Raw genomic sequence first — 27,777 nt, 5'->3', positions numbered from 1 at the left:
TTCCTTTCTTTTTTTTTCTTTTTTCTTTTTTTGTTGGCAATATTGGCACGTTATCATGAAGCCGGACACGCAAACTGGGAACCCCCGGTGTGTAATCTCGCAAACACACCCACCGACCATACTGCTGGTATGCCCAATCTAACTGGGACGGTGAGAAGTTCAGTCTTTGTTCGGGAAACAAACGGTGTTGCTTTATCGCAGGAACTATCCCACCCTTTCCTTTACACGTTTTGACTCTGACCAGACCATGATATCCACATTTCCTTTGTTACCGAATGAGAGCATTTGTCAAAATGACGCCATTGCAAGATAGCGCTTGTCATTTTTTGTTCATTTTCATCAGTTGCTATTGGAACTTTTGCGTTTTTACTCTTTTTCTTTTGAGCACTTTTTTTTTTTTAGTTAAGATACCATAATCGCGATAGCTGTCGACAGGGAAAGGCCCTAGGACCGATGGCTAAATCACAAAGATGTTTCTGGGAATATGCCTTGAATGCTTCGGTTCGATGTCGCTACAAGGCCGTTCGGTAGTTCATTCGAAGCTCTCGTGGTAGCAGTGAAGGGAGCAGACAAAACCAACCCATATATTCAAGTCCAAATTGGGAACCTAGGCATCTGCCCATCTAACTTTCCACTTGGTTCTTGTGAACTTGAATAGGTACCTGACTACTCACCTACCTAGGTGGTTATGTATCCATGAAGTCATTTTTGGCTCCTGGCAAGGATCAAGTATTTGATTTGATAATCTTGGACGGTATGGGCTGGCAAAGATGCAAAGTGATAAATTCAGCTCGGCCTACTGGCGCGGGGTCAATATCGTTCTAGGGATCTCATTTTAGCTTAGTTATCGCACAAAAAGAAAAACCCAATTCCAGTCCTGTGGTGGTTGGTCTGAAGAAAATAAGAAGTGCGAAGTAAACAAGATTACTAGGTTTTTTTTTGGGTTTTTCTTTTCTTCCTCAAAAGTTGATGTCATACACCCGAAGAAGACGAACACTGTTTGACACCCGCACAGTATACGAGATGAAATGCTTAAAAACTCGAGTACAGAAAAGTATATTTGCCCTGGAATGATCTGTTGTTGCCCGAAAACAAAGTTTGGGATACTGGGACAAAATGTGGACATGCGGAAGTTATTTTCAAAGGGGAAATACAATACGAGTCCGTGGCAGGGAAGACAGAGAAAGAAGAACGAAGAGTATGGGGTTGGTAATACTGAAACTTGTAGGCAATATCGAGCCCAGTAGTCCTGATGGACAAGTAACTCGAATACCGACTTGCAGAAGATGCTCAAGCCCTTTTACTATCTACTTTTGATGGGATGGGCAAATACAAAAGATGCGCCTCCATATTATTTTGCGCTCGTTTCATTGTTTTTCTTTTTTTTTGTTTAAATGAGCATAAAGAGAGCGATCAATTGGCAGACCGGACCCGGGGAGGACTTTTATGAAACGGCCTTCATCCCATCATGTATGCATTGATTTGTTTGCTGGGTGTTTTATTTCCTGCAGGAGATATAACCATCGCTTCAGCAAGCTGCCAGAATCATTCAAGCGACTCTTGCTATACGAGATTATTAAACGAATGATTGCAGATTCTACTGTATCTGCATGCATGCTTGTCATCAAGGTGGGGATAGCTCTGATGAAGAGACATGTCAGGAAATGGCTATTTATTTTTGTCCTCTTTTTTCCCCCTCTTTTTTTCCCCTCCTTTCTCCTAGCTTTCACCCTGGCAGATACCATCCCATCTTGAACAACAAAAAGAAGAAAAAAAAGGAGGAGGAACTGGATCGACAGGACCCGGTTTGGTGGTTATCACCCGCGACAAATCCTGAGAAGGGATAACAACGAGATGCGATTGGTTCCTCCAGTTTTTGGACGGCAAACAGCCGTGGTGTGGGAGAGAAAAAGGGGGAAACACAACACGTGCATCTTTGAAACGACGGATGTGGAGGAAGAGCGCAGGACTGTTTAGTTTCTTGAGAGGCTATCGCGGTGGAAGCAATGGAAGGCAGGCAATGCAGATGGAGAGTCACCTACATACCCAAGTCTAGATTAGGCAATATTTGGAGGTAGAGCCGGTGAATGTTAACAGAGCAAGAAGGGGGAAAAAAAACCTTCCAATTGAGATTCAGGGTTCGTTAGGTTCAGGCTCGATTATGCAAGATGATGATTCTAGTTTTTGGACCTATTCGATTATTGCATTGCCAAAAACTAAGCATTACTTAGTCACTGCGCAGTCGTACCTACGTCCAAGTCAAACAGAGAGAGAGAGTTCATTGTGAACCTTGGTAAAAGAAAACATGTTTTGTTGCTAGCCCCGCGGATGGACGGAGCTTTCCGTAAATGGGTATTTATGGCTAAAATGAGTAATACCAAGGTATCAAGGTACCTAGGAGGCATGTACTTCGTATGTCGGTTTTTTTGGTTTATCAACATTGTGTTGGTGTAACAATTTTTGTTTCTCCTTTTGTTTCTCCTTTTGTTTCTCTTTTTCTCTTTTTTCTCTTGCTTTTCTTCTACTTGCTTTCCTTTCTACTGCAAAGTACCTAGCAAGCTAGGTAGTTACATCATGAGTAAACAACTGTACGGTAGGCCGATGCTAGTTCTAGTGTATGTACCGTACCGGTAGTGTAAAACACGCCGATCCACGCAGTGAGTGAATGCAAACAAGCCTTGCGCAGATTACGCACCCCGCAATCCCCACCGTCAGGTCCACATTGCTTGCGACAGGGCTCAGAGGGGCTAGACCAGCTAGAAAGAAAATGTGCCGTACAGTAGAAGAAGAATTTGGGCGATTTTGCTCCGTCAGTGTTTCGGATGGCGCGATTCAAGAAGCACGACGTGCCTCGGCGATTCGTCCATGTCTCGCAAAACAGAGTTTTGAAATCAACTTCTCACTGCGTATTATTGATCTTATTCTTATTTCATTCGTTATTCCCCTTCCTGCATTCTTCGCCGTATCTTGCCCGCATGCATTTTTTTTGTACTAAGCTTATCTAGGTAAATTGGTTTGCGTGCTTTTCCTGCCAGTCCCATGTTTTGACATTGATTTGACAACAGAGCACGTTTTTTTTACCTTGCTTTGGATACAGTATAAAACGAAAAAAAAAAATCAGGTCTACCGATACCAACATACGACTGGCTATGATAGACTAACATATACCGCTTACTTGACGTAGCCGTCGGACAGGGCACACCCCGTGCAATCCTCAAACCCTACATGTGGCAAACGTGCAGATAACCACTGGCTGGCACGCCATTTGTCCACTGCACTGCCACTAGCCAACTGTCAATTCAACAAATGCAGACAGGCCGGGTTTTGGTGATTTTGTTACAACTGAATCCGAGTACGACGTTAAGCCTATGCGGACATATCAGTAGTACTGTAGGTTACCTTTACCAAGCTACCTACTTTGGCTAGGTGAGGGAGGTACCTGCCTGCTTCTGAAGGCAGCTCGCAAGATAGCTCTCACCTGCAGCAAAAACCCCCCGATCGAATCGCAAAGGTGAAATGGAATGAATAGGTATTCGTCCAGTCTCGTCTTTGCACAGAATCAGGGCAAAGCCTCCTTTGCATGACTTCAGCTTTACTTGGCAACGTCCCACCATGTTCACTCGGTGGTCTCGGCAGGTGGAAATCGCCCACTTGGCAACGTCCCACTATTGATTGCTTTTTGTTTTCTCGGGGGGCTTTCCAGGCAAGGTAGATTTTTGATTTCTAGCGCACCAGTCAACAGTCAAGCTAGCTTTTAACATTGTCCATGACTTTTGTTTTCTCAGACTTGCCAGGGACGAGGGTGACCAAAAACGTTGGACGAACAAGCGCCACAGAAAGCCACAGCGTGACGCCACCAAATGTACGACAGGCTTGCGCAGAGTAAGACGGGGTTCGATCTCCTTCCACAGTACTGGCTTGGCAGCATCAGAGAGGAGGTACTTGCAAGTGTAAGTCTTTTTTAGTTGACGTTTTCGCACCGTCAGACTCTAGGCTTGCCAGGTCAACACGGCTAGACGGCGCTACCCCAAACCCGCTTTGACCTAGCAAAAAAGAAAGTGCCAAGAAAAAAAATAGGCCAAGATGCTGCGGACAACCAATGTCCCATTTGACTAGAAATGCTAGTCTAGGCTAGATCTTTGCCATCTCCCCCCCCCCCCCCCCCCCCCCAAAAAAAAAAAAGACAGTCCAATCTGGGGAATTGCCCGCTGAAAATAGCAATTGCTCCCGATGACAGGGATCAGCAAAGTCATAATTGGCACACTCTTCAGGGGTTATGGCTGGTTATTTTCTCTCTTTTTTCCTACTTGGTAGAGCCCAGTGGCTATGCCGCATTGTCAAGTAAAAGGACAAGAAAGGGGAGAAGCAAAAAAAACTAAACAAAAAGTCAATTAAATCAGTCAGTGGTCAAGATATGCTTGGCTGAAGAATTTGAGCTCACATTTGTTCGTTGATCCATGTTTCAAGTTACCCCGGATCTGTGGTCGTTGACCGGGATAGGGGCTTGATCTGGATCTACATAGTACGTCTTGCCACGATTATGGTTGTCTCCATATCGGCACTCTATCTTATCTTGCTATACATGAGTGAGACTACGGGGCTTTTTCATGGACGTGTCAGGCACAAGGGAAAAAGGCAAAGGCAAAAAAAAACAAGAAGAAGGACAAGGCACAGAAAAAGTGTCTTTGTACCATTGGCGTCGAATGTTGGACAAAAAGCCAAGCCAGAAGAAGGAACGAACGCTCTCTCGGAGGTTGAGAGATGTACTCCGTATGTGACCACCCAAACACACCCGGTCCTCCATCATACAACATCTCTCACATTCGGCTGATGTTTGTTTTGGCTTTTGTTGGCTTTTGAGTGGAGGTCATGTCGAGCTTGGCTTTGAGATGGATGTCCAGTGTTCGTGTGTGTGTGCACACTTTTTTTTTCCCGCGCTCGCACACGGTCTCAGACTGGTCAGGGAATGCAGCAACTTGTCATTGATCAGACGAAAAAAAAACAGAAGGGAAAAAAAAAGAAAAGAAAAAAAAAGAGAAAGAAGCTTGCCAGCACCACCCCCGCCACAAGGAGGGACGAATGAGGAAACAGTATCAAGAGGAGAAGCAGGGAGACCAACTCGCTTTCGGCAACGAATTACCTTCGGTATGACTGGTGAACAAAGGTCACCGTCCATACTTTGTTTGTGTAATGCATGCACTGTGGCTCCCGAGGGACTGGGCTCTTAGGGTCTAGTGCGGTGTGCTAGCTGTCCGTCAAAGCAAACCTTGTTCTGATGAAACTTGTTACCGGAGGCTTTTTTTCTGTTGTCTGTTGTCTGGCTGGTTTGTTGCTGACGTAGATATAGACTTGCAGTTGCCCCCCCTTATTTCACCAGCCCGATTTGTTCGAGACTTACGTTGACTCCCTCACTCTCACTACTACTTCATGTACCACATCTTGACTGCCAGCTCAGTCAGAGATTGTTAACTCGACGAAAAAAAAAGGCCAAGCACAGGCCCTAGAACAAGATTGAACAAGATTAATTCATAGTCGCCAAGGAAAGACTAGTGTGGTTTATTAATCGCCTAGTTATCATCACGCCAACCCCGAGCAACAAAGACCCTTTAATAAAAAGAGAGACAACAAGGGCTCTGCACTAGGAAGCCACATACACCCCCCCACTACATCACGGCTTTGACAGCCGGTGAGAAAACTCTGCCCACCATGCCTCTCTTTCCAGAAAAGTCGACCGATGTGGGAAGGTCGAACAAGAACATAAGTCGGCCGTACAGGATGTCGTCGATGCCGACGGACTCGACAGAGAACCTGACCGAGATCAGGTTGAGGAACGAGCCCAAGGAGGACAATGTGGTGGGCACGTCACAGCTCTTCAGCCAGAACGGACAGATCAGATACATTCCCATGCCGACGCCAGATCCCAAGGACCCGCTGAACCTGCCCGAGTGGAGAAAGTGGACGGCGATCGCGGCGCTGTGCTTCTTTGGAGCGCTGGCGCTGTCGGCAGAGTTCATCATCGGGGCGCTGGTGCCGGTGTTTGTGCTCGAGTACGCGGGCATCAACCCGCAGATCCTGGGGCAGATCGACATTGGGTCGATCCTCCCGCCGGGCGAGGTCAACCTCAACCCGGTGAAGCTGCTGGCGGGGCTCGGCGGGCCGCCCATCGACCAGGTGTCGCTGCTGGCGTCCATCCCGCTGCTGGTCAACGGCATCGCCTCGTACATCATGGTGCCCATGTCCATCGCGGTGGGGCGGCGGCCCATGCTGCTGCTGTCGGCGGTGTGCGCCTTCTCGGGAGGGTTCTGGGCGGGCGCCTCCACCGGGCTGTACAGCCACCTCGCGGCCCGCTGCATCCAGGGCCTGGGGGCGGGCGCCGTCGAGGCGCTGATCCCGCTCATCGTCCAGGACATGATGTTCATCCACCAGCGCAACAAGGCCATCTCGCTCATCGGCGCGTCGCAGGGCCTCATCGTGGTCAGCCTGGGCATCGGCTCGCCCATGATCGTGGCGCACCAGGGCTGGCGCTTCCTCTACTGGATCACCTCGTCGGTCGGCGTCTTTGCCTTCACCCTGCTGGTGCTCTTTGTGCCCGAGACCCGCTGGATCCGCAGCGTCGAGGAGCTGGCCGGCAAGGAGGTCTACGAGCTGCGGCCCGGCGAGACCCGTCCCCGCCTCGACCCCGCCGTCTACGGGCCTCGCACCAACAAGTCCGACTTTGGCATCCTCAACGTCAGCTACGAGTGGCGCCTGGCCTCGGCCTCCATCTGGGACACTGCCCGCTCCACCCTCTTCCCCAACGTCTTTTGGGTCATCATCGTCAACTCCATCTTCATCTCCATGCAGGGAGCCGCCGGCCAGGTCGGCTCCAGCTTGCTCATCGCCGCCCGCTGGAAGTTTGAGACTTTGGGCTTCGCCGTCATCCCCATCGTCATCGCCAGTCCCTTTGTCTGGTTCTTTGGTGGCTACGTCGCCGATTGGATCAGCAACCTGCACGCCCGCCGCAACGGTGGTCGCCGTGAGCCCGAGGCCCATCTCATCTCCCTCATCTTCCCCTTGATCTGCGGCATCATTGGCCCCATCGTCTTTGGATACGCCGGTCAGAACATCAACAGGCTCCCGGGAATCGTCGTCCTGGTCGGCATCTTTTTTATCGGCTTCAGTTTCTTGACTGCCAACGCCCTGTTTGCTGTCTACCTCGTCGAGAGTTATCCAAACTATGCTGGGTAAGTTTTTTTTTTTTTTTCTTCCTCTTTACTTACACGGGCGCATCTTACTGCATACACAACTAACACACGACAGACCTGTCCTCATCAACGTCGCCTCCTTCCGTCTCATCATCGGTTTCATCATGTCCTTCAAGGCCGTCGACTGGGTCCAAGACATGGGCTTCTTCAAGAGTTTTGGAATCTACTCCATCGCCCTTGGAATTGCATGCCTCGGCCTGCCGTTTGTCTACTTTTACGGCAAGCGCATCCGCATGTGGACCGCCGGCCGTCTTGAGCCTCCCTTGCCCACGGGTAAGAAGTTTGACGAGGAAGGAGCCGGCATTGCTTTGTAGACAACTCCTTTCCAAACCAGGAAGGAGTAAACCCCACCCCCTATCACACCAAGAAGCGTGGATTTATACTGTGGTTTCTCCCAGCAGACAAAATATCCTTTTTTTTTCTCCACGCCAGGTAGCGTGTATGGGGAAGACCACAGGGAAAAAAGGGGGATGCGATTTATAAGGGTTGAACGTTGACCCAACAGCTGGTCACGTCCTAATACGGCCCGAGTGTTTCTAGAACGAGGATACCGAGCCCCAAGGGCTTGGGTTGTATGATTGGAAAAAGGGGAAGATTTTAAGAAAAAAAAAGAGGATGTTTCTTTTTCTGTACAGTATATATTTTTTTGTATCTTTTGAGCCCGAAGGCTCCTGTCTCTTTCTCTTTTTCTTTTCTTCTTATCTCTTCCAAGGACTATATGTTTCTGGCGACCCCGAAAAGGGGTTATCATCGCCTGTTTTCTTTTACATCTCCTGGCCTTCGCGTCAGTTTTGGTTTCTACTGTATATGTGGTTAGAAGAAGGCCATCATCACGAGCTGAGGAACTAAATTTGGGATATGCATAGTCTGATAAGAATGAAACCAAATTTACCTGTTCATTTACCTACCTAGGTAGGCACCTCCCTACTGTAGTAGTATGGCGTCGGATATACTTGTCTCGGGTTAGGGTTTCCCTTTCATTATCGGCTTCGCAAACAGGTCCGATCGGATCGGACCCAGTTTCCCCCTACACGCTTACAACTCAATCGGATAAGGAAGGTCTTTAGTATAAATTACCTCACGTCAATTGCCGACAATGTCGCTCAGACATGGTCCCTGCTGTTCCGGTACTGTGAAGAAATAAAAATAAAAAAATGCACGCCCCGACTATGATTACGCATCTGGGCCGTGCCCTCGCTTTGCTGCTAGCTTCAACCACGGCCGCGGCAGCAACAGAGGTGTCAGGTACTGCCAAGTCTCGGCCACCCCTAGCGCCACCACCACCACATGAGCAACAACATCATCATCAGCCGACCTACCAATCCCTGCCGTCCCTGCGCGACCAGGCGACCCTCGTGGACGCCTGGACGGCCGAGCGCCGCGCGCTGATCCCCGGCCTGCTGGCCAAGCACGGCGTCGACGCCTGGCTGGTGTCGCAGCGCGAGTACGCCGAGGACACGGTCTTTTGGTCCCTCAAGCGCAAGGAGCAGTTTAGTGCCCGCCGGAGGACCCTGGAGCTGTTCTTGTCGTCGTCGTCGTCGGAGCATCGTCAGCAGGGCCGAGACGAAAGGACGTCGTACACCTGGATCGAAAACAGGCCAGAGGTGCTGTTTGCCGAGCTGCGCAAGGTACTGGAGCATCACCGACCGGCCAGCATCGCCATCAACGCGGCGGAGGAGGTTGCCTTCGCCTCGGGACTGCACGCGGGCGAGCTGGAGATATTCAGGCGGCATCTGAACGGGACCGAGGGCGGCGATGGCGATGCCACGAATTGGACGGACCGCTTCGTCACTGTGCCCATGCTGGCAGTCGAGTACATTGCCTCGACGGTCGAGGGCAGGACGGCATGGTACCGCCGGCTGATGGAGACGGCCTGGGCTCTCGTCAGCGAGGGCTTCAGCGCCGAGGTCGTCAAGCCCGGCGTCACGACCACGGCGGACCTCGAGTGGTGGTTCCGCGAAAAGACGCAGGCGCTGGGCTACTCGACCTGGTTCCATCCGGACGTCAGCATCGTCCAAGAGGGCTTTGGCTTCTTGTCCAACGACGACGACAACGACGACGGCATGGTCAGGTCCAACAAGGAAAAGGCTATCAACTATGGAGACTTGCTACATGTGGACTTTGGCGTCTCCGCGCTGGGGTTGAACACGGACACGCAGCACCTGGGATACGTTCTCGGGCCGGGCGAGACGGAGCATGACGTCCCCGCCAGCCTGCGCGAGGGCCTGAAAAAGGCCAACAGGATGCAGGACATTGTGAGACAGAGCATGAAGATTGGAAGCACCGGAAACGACATCCTGAAGACCTCCCGGCAGCTAATGAAGGAACAAGGCATTGCCGGCAAGGTCTACTGTCATCCCATCGGGGACTGGGGTCACTCTGCCGGTACTTTGATAGGTAGGCTACCCCCATCTATATTCTTTCCCCCCCCCCCCCCCAATGTGCTAATCACCAACTCAAAATTTTGTCAACAGGAATGACCAACCTGCAAGACGGCGTCCCGATCCTCGGCGACCTGCCCCTCTTGAAAAACACATACTACAGCGTCGAGCTCCTGGCAGAGCACTGGGTCCCTGAACGCAACGCCACGCTTGTCTTTCCGCTCGAGGAAGACGTCTACTGGAACGACGAGACCCAGACCTGGGACTGGGTTTATGCCAGACAGGAACGTTTCCATCTCATTGAAACTGCAGCCTTGAGTGATTCGCTCCCAGGATTCGGCGAACTATAGGGCCGAGTTTGATAAGACTCGGCTCTGAAACTGATACCACAGGCATGGCTGTTAGCTCAAGAGGCAAAGGAAGTCAGTAATTACTGGGGACTTTGAAGGACGGGGTTGGCACCGAGGTCAGGGCACTCCATAGGTATCAATCCTACATAGTTTCTCATGCCGGAGTCATCCGAAACCTTGCTTTGACACTGAGCTGGTGTGCCCAGGTACACAAGTGTAAGCAGACGATTAGGTAGGCAGTTAAATACAGAAGCACGTACGCTAGTACACTTGTTATACTCCCGAGCTCGACTAATACGTTGGACGCCGAAACCCCAGGCATTTCCGTCAAAGTGAAAAAAAGAGGCAAGACACTTGACTGAAAAATGTCGACGACGGCCTCATATATCCCCGTGTATCGCGTTCAAAAAGTCTATAAGCTCCCACCAAGGCCAAAAATAGAACTGTCCCCAGTTTATAACTTTATAACTTTGATTTTTTTTTTCTTCAACAGACACCTCGGCAAAAGTCTAGAATAGTCATAACTCAAATCATCACAATGTACCCCTGACACCACCCTGGGCGCCGACTTCCCTCGCGGTGACAGTGACGCCAAGGTCGGCCATGACCTGTATCGTGACTTCGACCTGGCCGCCCTTCTTGACGCCCCTGATAGCAGCCTCAGCGAGCGAGTCACCAATCTTCCAGACCTTCTCGCGCTTCTCCTCATCCTCCTCGGACTCCTCGTCCGAGTCATCCGAGTCCTCATCGTCGCTCTCCTTGGCGTCCTCAACCTGGACACCGTTGGCCTTGGCCTTCTGGGGCTTGGGCTCAGGCTGCGTGACCTTGATGTGGGTGCCACCCTCCACGACCCGGATCAGCACATCTCCGCCATCCTTGGGGGCGGCGACCCTGACGATGCGGCGGGCAGGCACCGCCGTCTCAGGTGCCACAACAGGGGTGAAGTTCTCGACGTCACCCTCCAGCGTGACAATGCCGATGGCGTTGGTGATGTGCTTGACCGTGGTGACGGCCGGGTGCGTGCTCTGCTCAATGTCGTCGGCCTCGTACTCCTGGATCAAGCTAGCCTGCAGCGCAGCACCACGGGCCTGCAGCTCACTGGGGTTGATGGCAGTCGGGGTTGTGCTTGGGGCAAGAATCTTGGTAGACTCGGGGAAGATGGCACCCAGGTTGGAAGCAATTCGCGGTGTGTGGGCACTTCCACCAGCAAGGATGACCTCGTCGACGTCGAGGACGTCAAGACCGGCCTTCTTGACAGCGCTCTCAACAAGACGGTTGATACCCTCAAAGACGGAGCGGGCAAGGGTCTCGTACCGCAGGCGGTTGATCGTGCAAGAGAAATCATAGCCCTCAGCCAGCGACTCGACGCTGAACGAGGCGTTGGAACCCAAGCTGAGAGACTTCTTGGTGCTCTCCGACTCCAGACGCAGCTTGGCGAGCGACTTGGCGTTGGAGCGCGGGTCGACACCAGCGTGGCGCTTCATGAACTCCTTGGCGAAGTGGTCCATCAGAACCTTGTCGAGAGCGACACCGGCAAACTCGTAGTCGTGAGCCGTTGCCAAGATGGTGTACATGCCACCGCGCGAGGCAAGAACGGCCACATCAGACTTGGTGCCGCCCAGGTCAGCGACAACAACAATCTTGTCCGAAACTCCTTGCTCACGGGCATCGTAGGCCAGAACAGCAGCAGTGGGCTCCGAGATGAGCTGGAGGACCTCGATATCGGCAGCGTTGGCAGCAGCAATCAGAGCCTCGCGCTGCTTGTCGCTGAAGTTGGTCGGGATGGTGATGACGGCCGAAGTCACCTTCTTGCCAAGGTAGTCAGAAGCAGAACCTGTCAACCTCTTCAGGTAACGGGTGGCGACCTCTGAAACGGACACAGTCGACTCCTCGTCGCCCTCCTTATCCTTCACGGTGAACGACACAGCATCGCTCGCTTCTTGCGGGTGTGCTGAGGCATGGCAGTGGGTAGGGTCGATAGACTTGAAGCTGCGGGGAGTGAAGATTATGGGTCAGCCATGTCGTTGAATATTCGGTAGCGTTAAAGTGGCTATTGAAACATACTCTTGGCCGAGGAAGTCACGGAAGTAGGAGATGGTGTTCTTGGGGTTGCGGACGAGGAAAGCCTTGGCTTGGGCGCCATAGTACTCCTCGCCATCGACGTATGATAGTATCGTGGGGATCTGACGGTCTGGAAGAGCAAGCTTGCTGGTTAGATCAATGGAATACTTGGCGTGTACTCTCTTGAGGTACTCTAGCCCAAAGTAGTTGGTCATATATCAGTTGTACTAACCTCCATCCTCGTTCGCAATGACCTCGGCCTTGTCGTCGACGGTGTAGGCAATCGAACTGTTGGAGTTGCCAAAAGTGATGCCAATGACCACGCGGTCCTCAGGCGCAACAGCGCCCTTTGTGCCGTTTTCGCTCATTTGGAAAGCTCTGATTGGAGGTTTTTTTTTCAAAAATTGTGTATGGTGATTTGAAAAGCGGAATGCGGACGCTATTGAAAAAGGATCTAATTATTATCTGTTTCTTTTTTCCGAGTATTTTGTTTGGCGGGGCTTTTTGGTTTTCACATTCCCTGAGCCTCTTCTGGCGGTTCAAAAATTTCGTGGAGCCTCCCTCGCTCCAAAAATCTCTGGCGCGGAGCAGGGGATACCCTTGTTTTAGAGACACCCCACTTTGACGCGCCGCTGCACAGAAAAAAAGAGAGCTTTGACCGATCTTGATCTTCATTGGATGACGGCTCAACCGCAAGTTTGTAACTGGCGCATTCTTGTTTGCGCAAAGCTACCTGCCGCATGCACTACCTACCTTTATTGAAGCTAGGAAACATATGATGGGAACAGCTGCATCCTAAGAAAAATCCCATTGCGTGGCCAACCCCAAAACGATGGCGGCGGCGACAGAACGCCCATTCGTCCTCCCCGGCGAGGCAATCGACCCCTCCCTAATCCCAACCCACCCAAAACGGCCACTCCGCCTCGGTCCCGGTCTGCGACACATTCCGCCCGATGAGATCGTGCCCACCGTCGCCGGCAAGCTAGTAGTCAACCCCGCCAAGCCATCACTGTCGCTTGACTACAATGGAGGCCGCGTAAGGAGACTCCCCATTAAGCCTGATCCCGTGTCAAGCCGTGCACACTAACACACATGCTTATCACAACGACAATAGTACGTCCCAGAACCCAACGACCTTGTTATAGGCCAGGTCCACCACTCCTCGGCCGACTTCCACTTCGTCACCCTGGCGCCACACACCACCAATGCCTTATTACCTGTCTTGGCCTTCGAGGGCGCCACGCGCAAGACCCGTCCCGTTCTGCCCGCCGGCAGCTTGGTGTACGCGCGTGTCGCCTCCGCCAGCCGACACATGGATGCCGAGCTCGAATGCTTCTCACAGACAACCGGCAAGGCGGACGGCCTTGGGCCGCTGAATCCGCCTGCTGCGGCGGCACCTGGGGCTGGGGCAGTCGCTGCTGCTGCACCGACGGGTACTGTTTTCAACGTTAGCCTTGGCATGGCTAGGAGGTTACTCATGCCACAAGCTGAGCGGGACGCCGGGCTGGTGGTGCTCGATGCGCTCGCCGCCGAGGGTTTAGCCTTTGAGACGGCCGTCGGGAGGAATGGAAAGGTCTGGGTTGCGAGTGAGAGCGTCCCGACCCTGGTGCTCGTCGGTCGTGCGCTGGCCGAGGTGGACGAGAAGGGGTTGGACATGGACGCGCAAAGACGGCTCGTCAAGAAGCTGGTGCGGGAGATGAGCTGAGAATAATCAATTCCTTGGCTAGCTAAGACCGAAATCCCAATCTCAAAGAAAAAAACAAACCAGGGATGTTCTACCTGAACTTGAACTCCTCGCCGATATGCCGCAAAGTGACCTGAAGATGGCAGAAGCCCAAGCGTAAGACCAGCAACCCCCGTTTCCCTTGCTGTCGAGGGCCTGTATCTTCTTGATCGACAACACACTCGGGGGAAAGTGCAACGCTTGGTACGATGGGTGGTCGCAGCGGTCTCGAAGTAAGCCGTCAAAGATAGAAGTCATTCTTAGTTTCCTCCTTAGCCTTCTGTCGAGCCTGCAGAAGTTGATTCACTACTAGAGGGGGAAAAGTAGAGTCCGTTGCACCACCGCTCTTCAAAAGAAAGTTTGCGGAGTGCAACCTAGCCTCGGGGCTGTGGGGGAGGAGTTGAAGGAGAAGACAGGTTTTCATGATCTCGGAAAGGCTGTCAAGGCTGTCATCAATTGGGTTATTGCCATTGCAGTTTCCCTTTGCAGCGTACAGGCCTCCAACCAGATGTCGCAAGCCTTCTCAAAGATCTCGCGGGCACTCTTGGCCTTCTCCTCAAGCCCCTCAATAACCGTGGCAATCTCTGGCTGTGCGAACAGGTTAGCTGATATTACCAGGAAGTTCATAAGATAATACTTACATTGGCTGAGTTTGTGCTTTTGAGCAGCCCAATACCGCCAAGAGTGTCGAGAAGTGCCAATGCACTTTTCTCGAGGAAGACCGACGTCTCTGCGATGGGGTCTTGATAGTTTACGCAATCCTCGCCCCATTTGTTGGTATTACGCGAACAGTCGGTTTTGTTAGCACGACTGCAATATTCGCATTTGTCGGATTCAGAACCTTGGGGAGGATAAGCTGTTCATTTAGCTATTCCGCCGCGAAACAGTTGGGCAAAATACTTACCAGCAAGCTTGCCGCAAATATTTTCTGGGCACTTGGTTTTTGCCATCCACTTTCTACAAACCTGGCAACCTTGTCCAGGTTCGGAGCGAATGCTATGTGGGAGTTAGCGAGTTCATATCAAAGTTTTGGTTGGGTCAAGGAAACATACAGCGTGCGTTTCTTAGGCATCTTCGAGGTAGGGGACGAGTTAGCTGCTACGAGCTAATGGCGAAGTTGTGTTAGATAGCAGAGTGGAAGAGGCGGAGCGGGAACCACTCAGGTAGAAAAGTGTTTGTTAGCAGTTCAGTCTGGAAATATTGGGAAAGTTGTGCGGCAGAGAATTTTATAGGGCGAGCTCTGGGTAACAAACGCGTTGCTCAAAAGTTCGAACAAATTTGAACTGAGAGCCAAGTGACAGACACAGGATTTGTTAAATTAGATGTCCAGGCCGGCTACCCTTCTTGAACGACAATGTTTCCTGGCCTCCCAAAGCAATGGCTGACGCTCAAACTCCACAAATATGGCGTCTCGGTTCCCTGAGAGCTACAACGACATTATCAGAGTTTCATTTACAAAACCTGGGCATATGTGCCGCTATTTAATATAAGTTGTGACTGTCTAGTGTCGCTTGGCGGACAGCGTAGAAGACGCTGTCGTCGTCGTGGGAAAGCCTATCAGACATGAAACCTCCCTCTTAGAACCTGTTCCCGAGAAACTGTGGTTGAAAAAAAAACAGGAGAATACATAAGGACGCTTTTGGGGTATATGCATAAATTACACTGCCCTCACCCATCATCGTGGGCTGGCAAGCTGAAGTTGAGAAATGCCCCTTGCGTCTTGTTACGTTTTGGGCTCTGTAACGGTCGGCATTGGACCCGGGCCAACACTTGTTCTTGGACCCAGCCTATCGGTCGTCCTTGAACACAGCTTGGTGGTCATCCTTGGACCCAGCCTATCGTCGATCGTTGGCCCCAGGCTATCTGTCATCCTAGGACCTAGCCTATCCGTCGTCCGAGGACCCGGAATATCGCCATTGCCCGCAAACACACAAGTTTTCGGGTTGCGGCTACTGAGTGGCAAGGATGATCCGTAGTTCAGATTGTATACTGAGCTAAGGCCCACGCCATTACTGCTCAGTGGAGGCCGTTGGAGGATTGACTCAAACTCATGAAGATCTTATCTACAGTATCGGGACTGCTCAAGACTCCGCCATATGGGCATCGACCTCGGCCGCAACGACGGGTTCCTGGTCCGGATCGCGCTTATGCTTGTTTTGCATATGCCTTCGCCAGTTATCCTTGCGAGGAAATGATTTGCCGTTGACTCGCGAGTACGGGCAGCCTTCAACGCTACAGTGGAAGCCCTTGGACTTGGTATGCTTGTCGTTGACGTGGCGCTCCAGATGAGTCTTGGTGCCAAACGTGGCTGTACAGTCGGTGTACGTACAGCGATACTTTCGGTCGTGGTATCGAACGTGGTGACTAAGCGACAGGTTAATACAGATATGTCATGTCCCCAAGGCTGGTATAGAGGCTTACTTCAATTTATGCTTCTCCTCAAATTCTCGGCCACAATCAGGACACTTAAAAGGTTTTGGTGCCTCAGAACCTGTATGAAACGAGAGTTAGCTATCACAACACCACAAAGAATGGGGTAGGTATATTTTCTGCAGTGTGGCGTGATCACTTACCTGACGCTTCTCCAGGAGACATTCCTTGCTGTGGCGGGGGGCATGGAGATAAGCTGCCGCTGTAGCTGGACGATGTCCCCGTGATATGTGTACTAGGCGTGTTTGCAAAGTTTGATGGTATCCCAACAGACACCGACGAGTGTGAGTAGTCGCGCTTGTGACCTTGGCGATTTGGTGCTGGGTCAAATGCGTTCTCGAGAGAATCCATGTAGAAATTTTCGACCATATCGGGCTCAGACTTGATTACGACAGGAGTATACGGAGCCGCAAGCGGAGGCGAAGATTGATACTGCTGCAGGGGTGCAGCTGAGGTTGTTTGGGGATATTGCTGCATTGGCGGTGTAATTTCGGTCTTGGGAGCCTCGGATTTGGTGTATCCAGGGACACCTTCGAAGAAGTTATCCATCGCGTTGATGTCGCCAATAGGTATATCAATATTTTGTTGTTGCTGATGTTGAATGTTCGAGAATTGCTGATCATTCATTTGCATCTGAGATGGGTTGGGGATATGCTGTACCGAGGTCGTCTTCCCCAAGTCTGAAGGATAGCCGTTATTACCAAGGCCAGCCTGCCAATCTGGCATCAGGCCGATATTCAAAGCGTTCAGATCTTGCGGATTGACAGTCCCATTGTCGAGAGAAAGACCATTGGCCGTCAACTGCCCGGTGCCGAGAGGGTATGTGAAATCCTCTGCTGATCCACCAGGCAAGCTCAACATCCCTTGCCCTTGTATAGGCGTGCCGAACATTTGAAGCCCTGAGGCAGGTGTTCCATTGAAGCTCTGGTTGACCATGTCCGGTGATTGTGACGGTGTCATCAAGGCATTATTTTTCTGGTTGGAGTGATCGGGCTGTTGTAAACCTTGCGAGATGTCCTGGCCTAGCTGGGTTTCTGCACCCATATGAGAAAAGGCTTGGGCGTCGGCAAAGGTAGATATGTCCGGCTGTGCCGTCATCGGTGTGTTCAATTGAGTGACAGGCACTCCTTCTGGGTAGTAGTATGCTGCCGCTGCTCCGCTGGTCGAGTAGGTCGTTGTCACAGGGGCCATGGAGAGGGGCTCTTGATACATGGGCTGACCTGTTGGAGCCTGTGTCCACGAAGAATCCTGGGATGCATAATGGTGCGGCATCGACCTCTCGCTCGTCCTACGAAACACGGAGGTAGTAGAGCGCATGGCTTTGGATAGCGCGGACCATGTAGAAGCCTGGGACCCTCGACGTTCCTTCTCTGGCGGCGGAGTCGTCATCTGTGTGCCAAAAGTAGTTGCCGTGAGGTTTGTGGCTGCCCGCTGGGGCCCAGTCATGGGATCTAGATTCGGTGACTGCTGTTGTCTGTCTGGAGGGGGTGTACAAATCGCAGCGGCCGACTGCCCATTTTGCGGGCTCCCAGGGCTGGGTTGTTGAGCCATGCCATTCTTGAACATTGAGGCAGCATTGCTATCCTCAGAGCTGGGCTGTCCACGGCCATATTGGTCCATAGATAGTTGCTTCGTGACGGGTGAGTTTGCGGATCCATTCATCGCCTCTTGTTGGGCGGCCTGTATCTCTGCCTCCGGGTCAAATGGGACATCGCCTCGCCTCTTCCTCATGTACCGTACGATAAAAGGGTATGCACAAAAGGCAATAACGACTGCGCCAACGACGCTACCAATCACTGCACCTGCGATGCCCCCCGCCGACAAGGGAGAGTCATTTGATCGTGCAATAAGCTCCGCGCGGGCTATGAGTGGACGCATGCTCATCGGCGCAAAGGACGCGCCGTGACCGCGTTCGGCGAGAATTTGTGGTTCATCCATGGCGGCGGTCGTGCTGCGCGTCAGGGTAAAGCCGCCCCGTTGATGTTGTCGTTTCGTTCGTTATCGTCTACCGCTTACTCCGGGTCTCGCGGGGACTGTTTATTACCAGCGAGGGAAGAATCGAGGGGGTCAAGCAAGGCTGCGTGACACACCAGGCCGGCCGAGTCTGGTGCCCCGAATTTCGTTGGCCAGCATGGAGGGAGATTGGAAAGATCGAATTGTTCGCCGTGGGAGCAATCGCGTCCTTTTTTCTCAATATTGTCTCGTTTCGCAAGAAGTTCTTGAATAAAATAAAAGGGTTTGATGGCTGGGTTGTGGCGAGATTAAGCGCTGGCCTCGCAGCGCAACGCAAAAGATGGAGGTAGGTTAGGTTAGGTACCTAAGGAGGCAGGTAGTGGAGGTCGTTGGTAGGGTAGGCGGGTTGGAAATTGGCGGACCTGGGCTGGCAAAGACTTGGACGAGCCACTCCAGACGAAACAGTCTGTCGGGGAAGGTAAGGTGTGGTTAAGGGCCTCAGCGGTGGGCGGGCAAGGGTCTTGGGGTGGAGGCCTGCGAAGCTCCACATGCTTGTTGCATGGGGTGCTGTCTCCCGCTTTGCCGCCGTCTTGTCACCCACGCATGTCCATCACGCACGGATCGCACCCTTCTCGTCCACCCCAGTGTCCACTTGAATGTCCGTTAATTGACAGGAGCTGGAGTTTTCGGTACGTGGACTGCTGGGTTGCCGATGATGATGCGTTAAGCATGGTCTCTGTTAGCCGGTCAGTATTTTTGGATGGTTCCCATACTACTTACCGGTCAGTTAATTTCTCTACACGGGTTGGCTTGACTAAGGTAGGTACCAATTCTTTAAGCGTACTGGTATCAACAGGTTCGGGTTCTCGAACTAACTAAGGTTCTCAACTGGCAGCGCCAACAAACATCGGGACGGCCAACCACAAAGTCATTCGAATCGAATCTTTCCTAAATCCACTTCTAGCCAATTTTAGGTATAACATGACATTGGACGGATGGTAATTCCTACAAAGTATCTGTATTTCAACCTCGAAACCCCCACAACGCCACTCAGCTGAGGATTTGGCCCCCATTTATAAATACATGCGTGGGTGGAGTGGGCGTCGTTCCTTTCACGTATCCGTAGGTATGCAATGCAGTATGCGATCAAAGGATTGTGTCGCATCTGAATCCCATCAGCCTCTGGTTACTTTAGGGCACTGCCCGTATTATGTCCTGACCACAGCAACCTGGAACTTGGCTACACTGCGGGCACCAAGGGGGGCGCTAGCAGCACCGCCCAAACTGCATTATTCTGCATGATACCATGAATTCTTTTTCCCCGCGCAATTATGATAATGGCAAGGGATTTTTGCCCGACAAGGACGCTAAGAAACCCGCTCTGGTACAAAGACGCTACTTGCACTAGGCCAGACTTGGTCGGCCAAGAAGTTGTTGGTTGTTGGGTTGCCTCCCGCATTTTTTGGTGGACCCGGCCAAGCCGGCGAATCAATCGAGTCCATCGGCGCGTTCTGCGTTCCACCTCCCATCCATGCGAACCCCGTCGCCGTCTGGGATGAAGGCTGTAGTTGCCCGAATGTTTTGTTTTGCGATTGTCAGTCTCTATTGAACCCGGTGGCTCAGCGTTCCAAGATTGCGCGAGAGGAAACAAGGACTACGTACAGAAAATAAAGAGAGAGAGAACAAGGAAAGGGGATGTGGCTCGGACAACATTGTGGTACCTACCCAGTCTTGCGAAAGTACGACGACGCGGTCAATTAAGCACATACATTCAGGGGTAGATCGTCGCAAACATGAACGTCCTTGTTTTTACCGTACCAACGCACAATAGCAAGGTAGCATGGCCCTGATTACTAGGGCAAGCCACTGTTGGTCCCACAATGACGAACCGAGCTTAAGATATGAATGAAGTTTGGTATGGCATATATCAGACAGAATAACCCGATTGTCCGTCACTAAGAAGTTCCGATCGTCCAAGCCTGACCGCAAACCACGGGTGTTAGCCTGAAAAAATATAGGGAAGGCTTAGCGAGCAGCCAACTTTTCAAGCCCAGCAGTCAATCGGGTGGGTCTACATAGCGAATTTTTCCACTGTGAACTTGATAGTCCTCAAAATGGGTAAATTGAATGCCGAGTTTTATCTTGAACACTGCTGCGCCATATATGAATAAGTTACCCCTATCCAAGACCTCAGTAACATTGAATTTATTTCCCGTAGAATCCTGTCAAAGCTGTGAACAAGTATACTGTACCATGTAAGCGCTGCGAGGTCAAAATGAAGGTCGAATAAAAAACACACTGGGTGCCATATAACATGGCCCTAGCTATACCTTATATACATACTTCCCAGGGGCAGCAAAAGTCGCCCTCTGCGGTCCCCATCAAGACCCCTCGGTCATCCCCCGTCTTGTCCGTCGTGTTGCTTTGTTACAGATTGTGCAGCAAATAATCGCGGCAGAGGAAGAAGAGAACATACTAAAGAATGGAAGAGGGAGACAAAAGGGAATTATGAAAAAGAATCGCTATACACAGGAAGTTAAAATGGGACTATATGGTATGATAATAAAAAAGAGAGGCGAAGAAAAAAGTAATGAGAAGACCAATCTCCCAAGGACAACCAACACCCCGCCCCTGTTCGTTCTCATGCCCGTGACTTTGGAAAAATCATCCGATCTCCCATGCAATGCGACGCGCCAAACAATGAGACTTTCCCAAAGAAAAAAAAAACCCTAAAAAAAGCCTAAATCCGACAGAGAAAAGAGAAATGCATGAGGTATTTACAAAAGGAATTATGGTTATTGCAACTTGAAAGCCTTGAACAGCGTCAAGCTCAGACTGCTGTCGTTCTCGCCAATGTTCGGTGTGGGCTCGTTGAGTAGCTCCCACCGCCTCGGCGCGAAAGGCTTCCCCCTCGACTCTGGAGGAGCTGCTGTCAACTGACTTATGAGTGCAGCTCTCCTCGGGTCTGATCCGCCTCCGGTGGTTGTGACCCCCACTCCAGGGACCAAATAGTGCCTGTCGGCCCCCGGATCCGGTATCCAGCTCATCAGATATCGCAGCCTAGAGTCGGACGTACTCTCTAAAATAACTCGACCCACCCCAGCTCGTACATCTTCGGGAAGGCTGTCGACTAATACCAGCGCCGAGTCGAAAACGCGCTGGATGAGCGCCGATGGGTTCGGCTCAGAAGTTGCCGAAGAGTCTACCGGGCCCATCAGGCTATTGGAGAGCTCGATCATAATACCCGAGAGTGCCAGAACGGCACGGGCCCGCACCTCGATACTAGCCTTGGACGTGTCAAAAGTCGCCGTGTGCAACGTTATGAACGTCAAAAGGTGCGGAAGCCAGTGCTTCTGGACAGCATGACGGGTTTCTACTTGGGCTGCAGACATCGGGCTCATCGTCAGGATCTCCCAGAGATCCATGAGCTTATCGGCCATGGCCGACACAAGCTGCGGCGGGCGACCCATGGAACCTCCCCTGACGATCGCATCGACGACTGACACCAGACTCTCCGCCATTTCGTCACATCCCTTCATGTCTGGAGCGGGCATATCTAGCTCCATTGGTGCCAGGCCCAAAGGCTCTTTGCTAGCTGATGGCAGCATGTCGAGAAAGCGCGCCTGTGCTCTGTTTTTGAGATGCTGCGTGATCTCCGGGTTGAGGCAGCTGAGCAACCCAGTCCACGTCATGTTTCGCGCGTCTATGGCCTTATCCATCGCGCCTGCAAAGAGATCGAGTTGCGATTGTAAACGTTGACCAGCGTCACCCGCTTGGCCGCCTGCTAATGAAGAGCTCTCTGCAGCGAGACTTGCCCGAAGCTTGAGCTGACAAAATGGCAGTGTGAGTTCGTTTGTCAGCTGGAGGATCTCCTCGAATGAGATATGCAAAGCCGTCTCCGAGTCCACGTCGCCAAGGCCTGTTTTCGCGGGTAGTAGGATCTTATCCATCTCAGTCTCCAGTAGTGCCGCTACTTGGGCTGCATTTGCCTGCTTGTTGTTTAGCAGAACACGGGCAACCACGTTCGAATCTCCAAGAGCCAGTTCCATAAGCGCTGATCGTATACACGTGCGTAGGATCTTGTCGGCGAGTGGCATATTGGATCTCCCTTCAGTTGGGCTACCTGCAAACTCGCCGATGGCTAGTCTCATGGCAGTCAACACCGCGACGGGATGTTTCTTAATGACCAGGGATTGCGCGATTCGAAATCTATACTGCTCATCTGCTGACATAGAGGTAGATGAACGTTCGGAAAGAGGCCGAATGAGGAGCTTGACGATTTCTTGATGGAACAAGGGTGGCCTCGCTCCAGTTGTGGCAGCTGAATCTTGCACTGACGTATCTCCGTACAGCGCGGTCACGAGGAGCGGCAAGCTCAAGCAGCCGGAAGAAACCATAAGCGGATAAAGGCGTAGAACTTGGATGGCGCCGGGTGACTTGCTTCGAGTCTGGATCCACTTGGTCATCTGGGCATCAAAGTATTCCGAGTCGAATACGCGCAGTTTTGTAAGTAGACTGATCGAGCTTCTGAATTTCTCCATGCTCTCATCACCATTGTTTGGCCTGAGAGTGTCGACTAGAGTTCCGAAGAGACGCTCCAACGTCGGCTTGTCCATACTACTGCCGCTGGCAAGCAACCGCTCGATGGCACCTTCTTCCTGCAAATCGCCGTCGGGGTTGTTATCAGACACCGGCGAGCATGCATCGATAGCTGAGCTTCTGTCATAGCGCACAAGATCCATGCCAAGTTTGACAGCCAGGTCTTCCTTGCCAGGTAAGCAAGCCACTAGGCTGGTGATCGATGCCAGCAGCCGTCTAACTCCGGGACCGGTCTCTTCGGCAACTATTGGGGTCAATCTTGACATCAGACAGTCCGATAGTGGGTTGAGCTGCCTCAGTGCGGCAAAGACCTGAGTGTGCATGGTGAGGGTGTCACTGCAGGATGCCAGAATGTCTGCACACATAGTCATAGGCACAAGAGCCTGGATAACTTCACCGAGCATACGAAAGTCCTCGCAGGCTTCCAAGATCCTGCGCACATTGCAAAAGATGGTGTCAGAGAGGCTGCAAAATCCTTCCTTCTGATCAGAAGCCTGGTGTGACTTGATTGTGTCCATAAAGGCCCCTCGCAGCCAGACCGCAACCTGCACTTTCACCTGAAAGCCAGCCCTTGTGAGTCGTTTCGTGAACTTCTGTAAAGACATGTTTGGCACGTGCTTCCCCGGGAAGGCAAGTTGGCCCCAGCCCATGATCCGCTTCGTAATGTCGATGGCGTTTTCGATCTCTCGGTTTTGATCCGCGACGGGGTAGGTTGCTCTCCTCAGCATGCTGGCTCGGATGTTCTTCAAAGAGTCGCTTATTGCGTTTATTGGGAGTTCGACCAGAAGGCGTGTATCCGCAGGTCCGTCCGGGTCCACATCGGTGGAATTTTTGACACCACCTCGAGCGATAAGCCATTGTATATACCTTTCCATCGAGAACAGCTCGGCTCTGACCAGTTCGGCCACTAGGTGGAATATGAATTCCTTACGCAGGCTATCCTGAATCGCCGTAGAACTAAGGAATCTAAGGATGGTATCAGTGATTCCGAAGCCAGGTAGCGACGCCCAGCTGCTCAGTAGGTAAGCAGCGATGTATATCTTGGTCGATCCGGGCCGCTGGGAAGAGGTAGCCCATTCCAGCAAGATCCTGGCAACAGCCCCAATATCCTTGTTGACGGCCAAGCAGCGGGCCGATAGATCCTCAGGAATCGATGACTGCAGTGCATTGTCAAGCACTTTGATCAATACGCTTCGAGCCGCCGGTTGCGATCGAACACAGCCGGCAGTTAACTGTTCATTGCGAGTATCAATAGTTCGAAATACTGTTTGTAAGGGCCAGTCATCATGCGCCAAGATGTTCTGGACTGTTGTTCGTAATTTTGGCCATTTTGAAGGCAGCACGAAGCTCTCCGGTGCCATCATCATAAGACTTCGAACTGTTGAAGTGAGTTGCTCTTCCAAGGGTTGGAACAGCTCACGCTCGGGGTGTGCTTGTATAGTTTGAAGGTGGCTGAGGATATCGCAGACTAGTCTTCGGCCATGTTTCCTGAGGCGAAGGATGTCTTTCCAGTGTATTTGAGACAGAACGAGCCAAAACGGGAGTTTGGAGAAGTTGCTGTTCTCCACGCCTGTAACTAGCCATTCTAAGTAATGGTCTTTGTCGAGAAGTTCGGCGCAAAACAAATGGCGCGCAAGGCGGACCCTATTTCATTGTCAGTAACTTTTTGTTTGGGGGGAAAGTGTTAGGAAACTTGGGTTAGAGGAAGCTTACGCATAGTCAGCCCTCCACTTGCTCCAGTCGGAAGAGGCGACAAGCAGCACTGAGGTTTCGACAAACTGTTCGACACAGATAGTCCAGTCGCGGATCCACTTGGCCTCGCCACCCATTACCAGAGCACCATTGGCTCCCTTGCGCTTGACTGCACGGATCTCGTTGGCGCCGACGCATTTGGCGAGCCAAACAGCGCGTTCGGCAGGAACCTTCTTGTTGAGGCACTGGTCGAGTAACACTCGCCCACGGATGCCATGAGGTATAGTCCGGCTGAGCCGGCGTAACGTAATTGCTGGGTTCGCAAGGTCCCTCAGCCAGACCTCACGCTTTGTATCGGTCAAAGTCACTCGCGGCGGTGGCTTGAAGCTGGGTGGTGCTACAACTTGGCCAATATCTCTCCTGTGCCTCATGACCTCGCTGTACACAAGCGATAGACCCTGCAGGCCTCGGTTTTGTTTGAGGGCCTGGAAAACATAGTTTCTGGCCGATGATGTCTCATGCTGGCCTGGTTGGCGCTCGTAATGTCCCTCCGTGATGATTTTATGCGAGAAATGATCCTCCGGATGGTCACCAACCCAAGGAAAGAAATCGGCGCAATGGCCGACTTGCGCACCACTAGTTGTGGAAGATCCTGCTCTACTTGATGTAGAAGTCCCACGAGTTGCTACTCCGGGAGCATGCGGATCTGGGGTGCGTTGATGATATTTGGGCGCAATGCTCGGGGTTTCGATTGCCCAGGGCCTCGGTCTTGCATCTTTCTTGAGCGGCGGAGGAGGAGCCGGTGCGGATTTTCTACGAGGATCGGGTACGGGGAATCGATTGCGACGCCGCGGCATCGGCAGTGCAGTATTTGGGGGTTCTGAGGGCGTGTCAAGCATTGACATGCCGTCTGGTAATACGCGATTTGGGTTATTGGGGCTCAGTGCGCCCATATCGATATCGGAGGCACTATCGGCCATGGACATGATGCGCGAGGGTGTGAAGGCCTTGGAGGAGTCGATAGCGGCGGTGGGCGAGTCGCCAAGGCTGGCCAAATGGCCAAAGGAGTCGTTGGAAAGTTCCAACTTGAGGCGCGAGCCTCCTCGACGTATGCTGGCGCCATTTCGAGGAGCGACGTCGCCGGCAAGGTCGTGCGGCAAGTAGGACTGGCTCAAGGTTCGCTGGGGAGGAGGAGGACCCGACTGCCTCATCGGAGGGCCACCGCTCAGCGATCTCGTGGGCTGCCGCTGCTGCTGGACGGCCAGAGAGGGCCGGGACGTCATCTCGGGTGAAAAGGCAGAGCGGCCATTATTATTGAAGGTATCGCAGACGTCGATTAGGTTCGGTTGGCCGGGGAAGTGCGGTGGTTCTTCTGCCAGTCGCCTATTGTTGTCTTCTTTCTTGCCAGAGGCCAAATAATTTTCGGTGTGAGGCGATCGCCGATGTTTCTGTCGTCGCCGTCGCTCCTGTTGGTCGGGTCGGGGTTGTGGTGATGTGTTCACGTGGTTGCAACGGTTGATGTCGTCGGGAATGGCGTGGAATTGATGAGGCTGCGAATCGTGCAGTGTGGGTTGCTGTGGCCGTGCTTGGGTGTTTGTTGGCGCTATCGGCCGGATCCAGAATCGCCGACGGAGGCGCGAGACTGGATGGGGACCCCTGACTCTTGCTCGACCCTTGTGGTCAGGAAAAGTGGGTATCCGAAGGGATTGAACTGAACTTTTCCCTCTTCGCCGAGTCCTCTGCTTTGCTGTGCTAGTTTCTATACGACTTATGCTTCAACCAATGAATACTTTAAATTCAGGAGATTGACAAATATTTTGCTTGATCTGTGACGGTCTGACTTTTAAGCGACGCTCTGTGTGTCTGCTTTTTTTTCTCTTTCTCTTTGTGCTGTACATCACCGGGCAAGTACCCGTGGTAAACCCAGACGAGTACGACACAAGAGATAAGAGACGAAAGGGGCCATGGTTGCATCTATGTTGGTAAGCAAGGTAAGGTACGTAGGTAAGGTACGTAGGTAAGGTACTGTACTGTACTGTACTGTACTGTACCGTAGTGTTGAATTATGACGGGAGCACAGGCACAGCACACGAACAACCATCCCAGCTAGACATAGACGCGACGGAGACGGGAGCCGACAAATGTGCCTATGCTTGATCGGCCCACCCACCTATATATTTCCGGTTGTTCCACCATTTATTACTGTACAGCCTGAGAAGAGCAGGATAGCAGAACAGCAAGACAGCGAGCCAGGACCCTTCAGGTCAGGCATCAGCAGTATGCAAGCTTGGCAGAGTGCAAGAGACTCACTCATCGCTTGGTAAGCCAAATCTGAATAATATTGGTCGAGGTTACCTTCTGTAGCACGAATAGTGCTGCGGCCTTGGATTGGCGCGAGCATGCAAAGGCAACTTATGGGATATGTTCCGGGCCTGGGCAGCTTGGGCTGGGATTATGTTTGCTTGGCTTGGCCACAGAGGAGGGGACACGGTTAGTAAAGCGAATTAGGTTAGACCGGACCACAGACTGCTCGCATGTCATGTATCCAAGTACATGGCATATACACCAGATATGTTCAAGATTCGACCGAAATAAAGAACGTTTCGAGTCACTGAAAGTCCCCAAGGAAGAAACCAAGGTCCCATACCGGGGCAGGCGTCAAGTGGGGAAGGCGTCAAGACAGCCTTAGACTTGGTTGGGTGCGCGGACCACAGTACAGTAGTAGCAAACAATGACCCCTGCAAGTTTGCCATCGACTGGGGAGCTGCAGACATCTTACTGGGATTGGGAGGTGCTAATAATTGTTACTCCGTACAGAGTGGTCAAGGCAGGTAGGTGAGGATACATGTACAACCAATCCTTTTCCGCGGCTTGTCCGGAACCAATTATAAACAGGCATAGCGGATTTGGAGGAAGAAGAACCTGGTCTATCTTGCAGTAGGTACCCTTGATCCCGTACATACGTGCAAAAGAAACACCTTTATCAGTTCACTTTCCTGTCATGGGCGGGTGGACTTCGTGTCTCTAGCTGGAATCACATAATTACGGGGTAATTAATACTTACCTACATAACTCTCGATCTGCTGCGCGGTAGCTGCGCCCAAGCGTGCCGTCTGCAGGCCTTCAACTTCGGCCGGGTTTTGACCTAGGCCGAGACCATCCGCGGTAACACTGCATGTTGGCGTCTTGACCGGGGTGGGGAGAGATTTTTCTTCGCAACAACGTACGAAGTATGTACGATCTTGGCCATCTATTCCGTAGATCTCTCCTCAGCTGTGGAAAACACTCACTTTTCCTCCCCTTCTCTCTTTCATATCAACGTCAACGTGTGCAGTACCTAGGTA

At 51.9% G+C, this 27,777-nt stretch overlaps 7 protein-coding genes across 7 annotated transcripts; 3 read left to right on the top strand and 4 right to left on the bottom strand.

The window, feature by feature from the left end:
• The first annotated feature begins 5,428 nt into the window (after positions 1–5,428).
• On the top strand, positions 5,429–7,874 carry MGG_02840 (uncharacterized protein). The gene is made up of 2 exons (XM_003720849.1): positions 5,429–7,223; positions 7,300–7,874. The coding sequence occupies exons 1-2, from the start codon at positions 5,707–5,709 to the stop codon at positions 7,556–7,558; spliced, it is 1,776 nt and encodes a 591-aa protein (XP_003720897.1). The 5' UTR covers positions 5,429–5,706; the 3' UTR covers positions 7,559–7,874.
• Positions 7,875–8,284: 410 nt separating this feature from the next.
• Positions 8,285–10,286, top strand: MGG_02841 (xaa-Pro aminopeptidase family enzyme). The gene is made up of 2 exons (XM_003720848.1): positions 8,285–9,641; positions 9,719–10,286. Exons 1-2 carry the CDS (start codon positions 8,399–8,401, stop codon positions 9,973–9,975), a joined length of 1,500 nt encoding a protein of 499 aa, XP_003720896.1. The 5' UTR covers positions 8,285–8,398; the 3' UTR covers positions 9,976–10,286.
• Positions 10,065–12,597, bottom strand: MGG_02842 (hsp70-like protein). Its single transcript, XM_003720847.1, has 3 exons — positions 12,269–12,597; positions 12,040–12,166; positions 10,065–11,964 (listed from the first exon to the last, which is right to left on the bottom strand). The coding sequence occupies exons 1-3, from the start codon at positions 12,402–12,404 to the stop codon at positions 10,509–10,511; spliced, it is 1,719 nt and encodes a 572-aa protein (XP_003720895.1). The 5' UTR covers positions 12,405–12,597; the 3' UTR covers positions 10,065–10,508.
• Positions 12,598–12,702: 105 nt separating this feature from the next.
• Positions 12,703–15,095, top strand: MGG_02843 (exosome complex exonuclease RRP40). The gene is made up of 2 exons (XM_003720846.1): positions 12,703–13,072; positions 13,151–15,095. Exons 1-2 carry the CDS (start codon positions 12,869–12,871, stop codon positions 13,739–13,741), a joined length of 795 nt encoding a protein of 264 aa, XP_003720894.1. The 5' UTR covers positions 12,703–12,868; the 3' UTR covers positions 13,742–15,095.
• Positions 13,734–18,449, bottom strand: MGG_17953 (uncharacterized protein). Its single transcript, XM_003720845.1, has 6 exons — positions 16,333–18,449; positions 16,181–16,250; positions 14,812–16,123; positions 14,664–14,755; positions 14,401–14,615; positions 13,734–14,347 (listed from the first exon to the last, which is right to left on the bottom strand). The coding sequence occupies exons 1-3, from the start codon at positions 18,125–18,127 to the stop codon at positions 15,841–15,843; spliced, it is 2,148 nt and encodes a 715-aa protein (XP_003720893.1). The 5' UTR covers positions 18,128–18,449; the 3' UTR covers positions 13,734–14,347; positions 14,401–14,615; positions 14,664–14,755; positions 14,812–15,840.
• A 1,060-nt stretch (positions 18,450–19,509) lies between these two features.
• MGG_17952 (uncharacterized protein) lies at positions 19,510–19,855 on the bottom strand (the record flags this gene model as incomplete). The annotated part of the gene is made up of 2 exons (XM_003720844.1): positions 19,510–19,704; positions 19,805–19,855. 2 exons carry the CDS (start codon positions 19,853–19,855, stop codon positions 19,510–19,512), a joined length of 246 nt encoding a protein of 81 aa, XP_003720892.1.
• Positions 19,856–20,228: 373 nt separating this feature from the next.
• On the bottom strand, positions 20,229–26,024 carry MGG_02846 (uncharacterized protein). The gene is made up of 2 exons (XM_003720843.1): positions 24,455–26,024; positions 20,229–24,385 (listed from the first exon to the last, which is right to left on the bottom strand). The coding sequence occupies exons 1-2, from the start codon at positions 25,714–25,716 to the stop codon at positions 20,938–20,940; spliced, it is 4,710 nt and encodes a 1,569-aa protein (XP_003720891.1). The 5' UTR covers positions 25,717–26,024; the 3' UTR covers positions 20,229–20,937.
• Positions 26,025–27,777: the final 1,753 nt, after the last annotated feature.

The sequence above is a fragment of the Pyricularia oryzae genome, chromosome 7 (assembly GCF_000002495.2).
Source record: "Pyricularia oryzae 70-15 chromosome 7, whole genome shotgun sequence".
Classification (NCBI taxonomy): Eukaryota; Fungi; Ascomycota; class Sordariomycetes; order Magnaporthales; family Pyriculariaceae; genus Pyricularia; species Pyricularia oryzae.
Note: the sequence above shows the minus strand (reverse complement) of the source record. Positions and strands in the feature narration are given on the sequence as shown.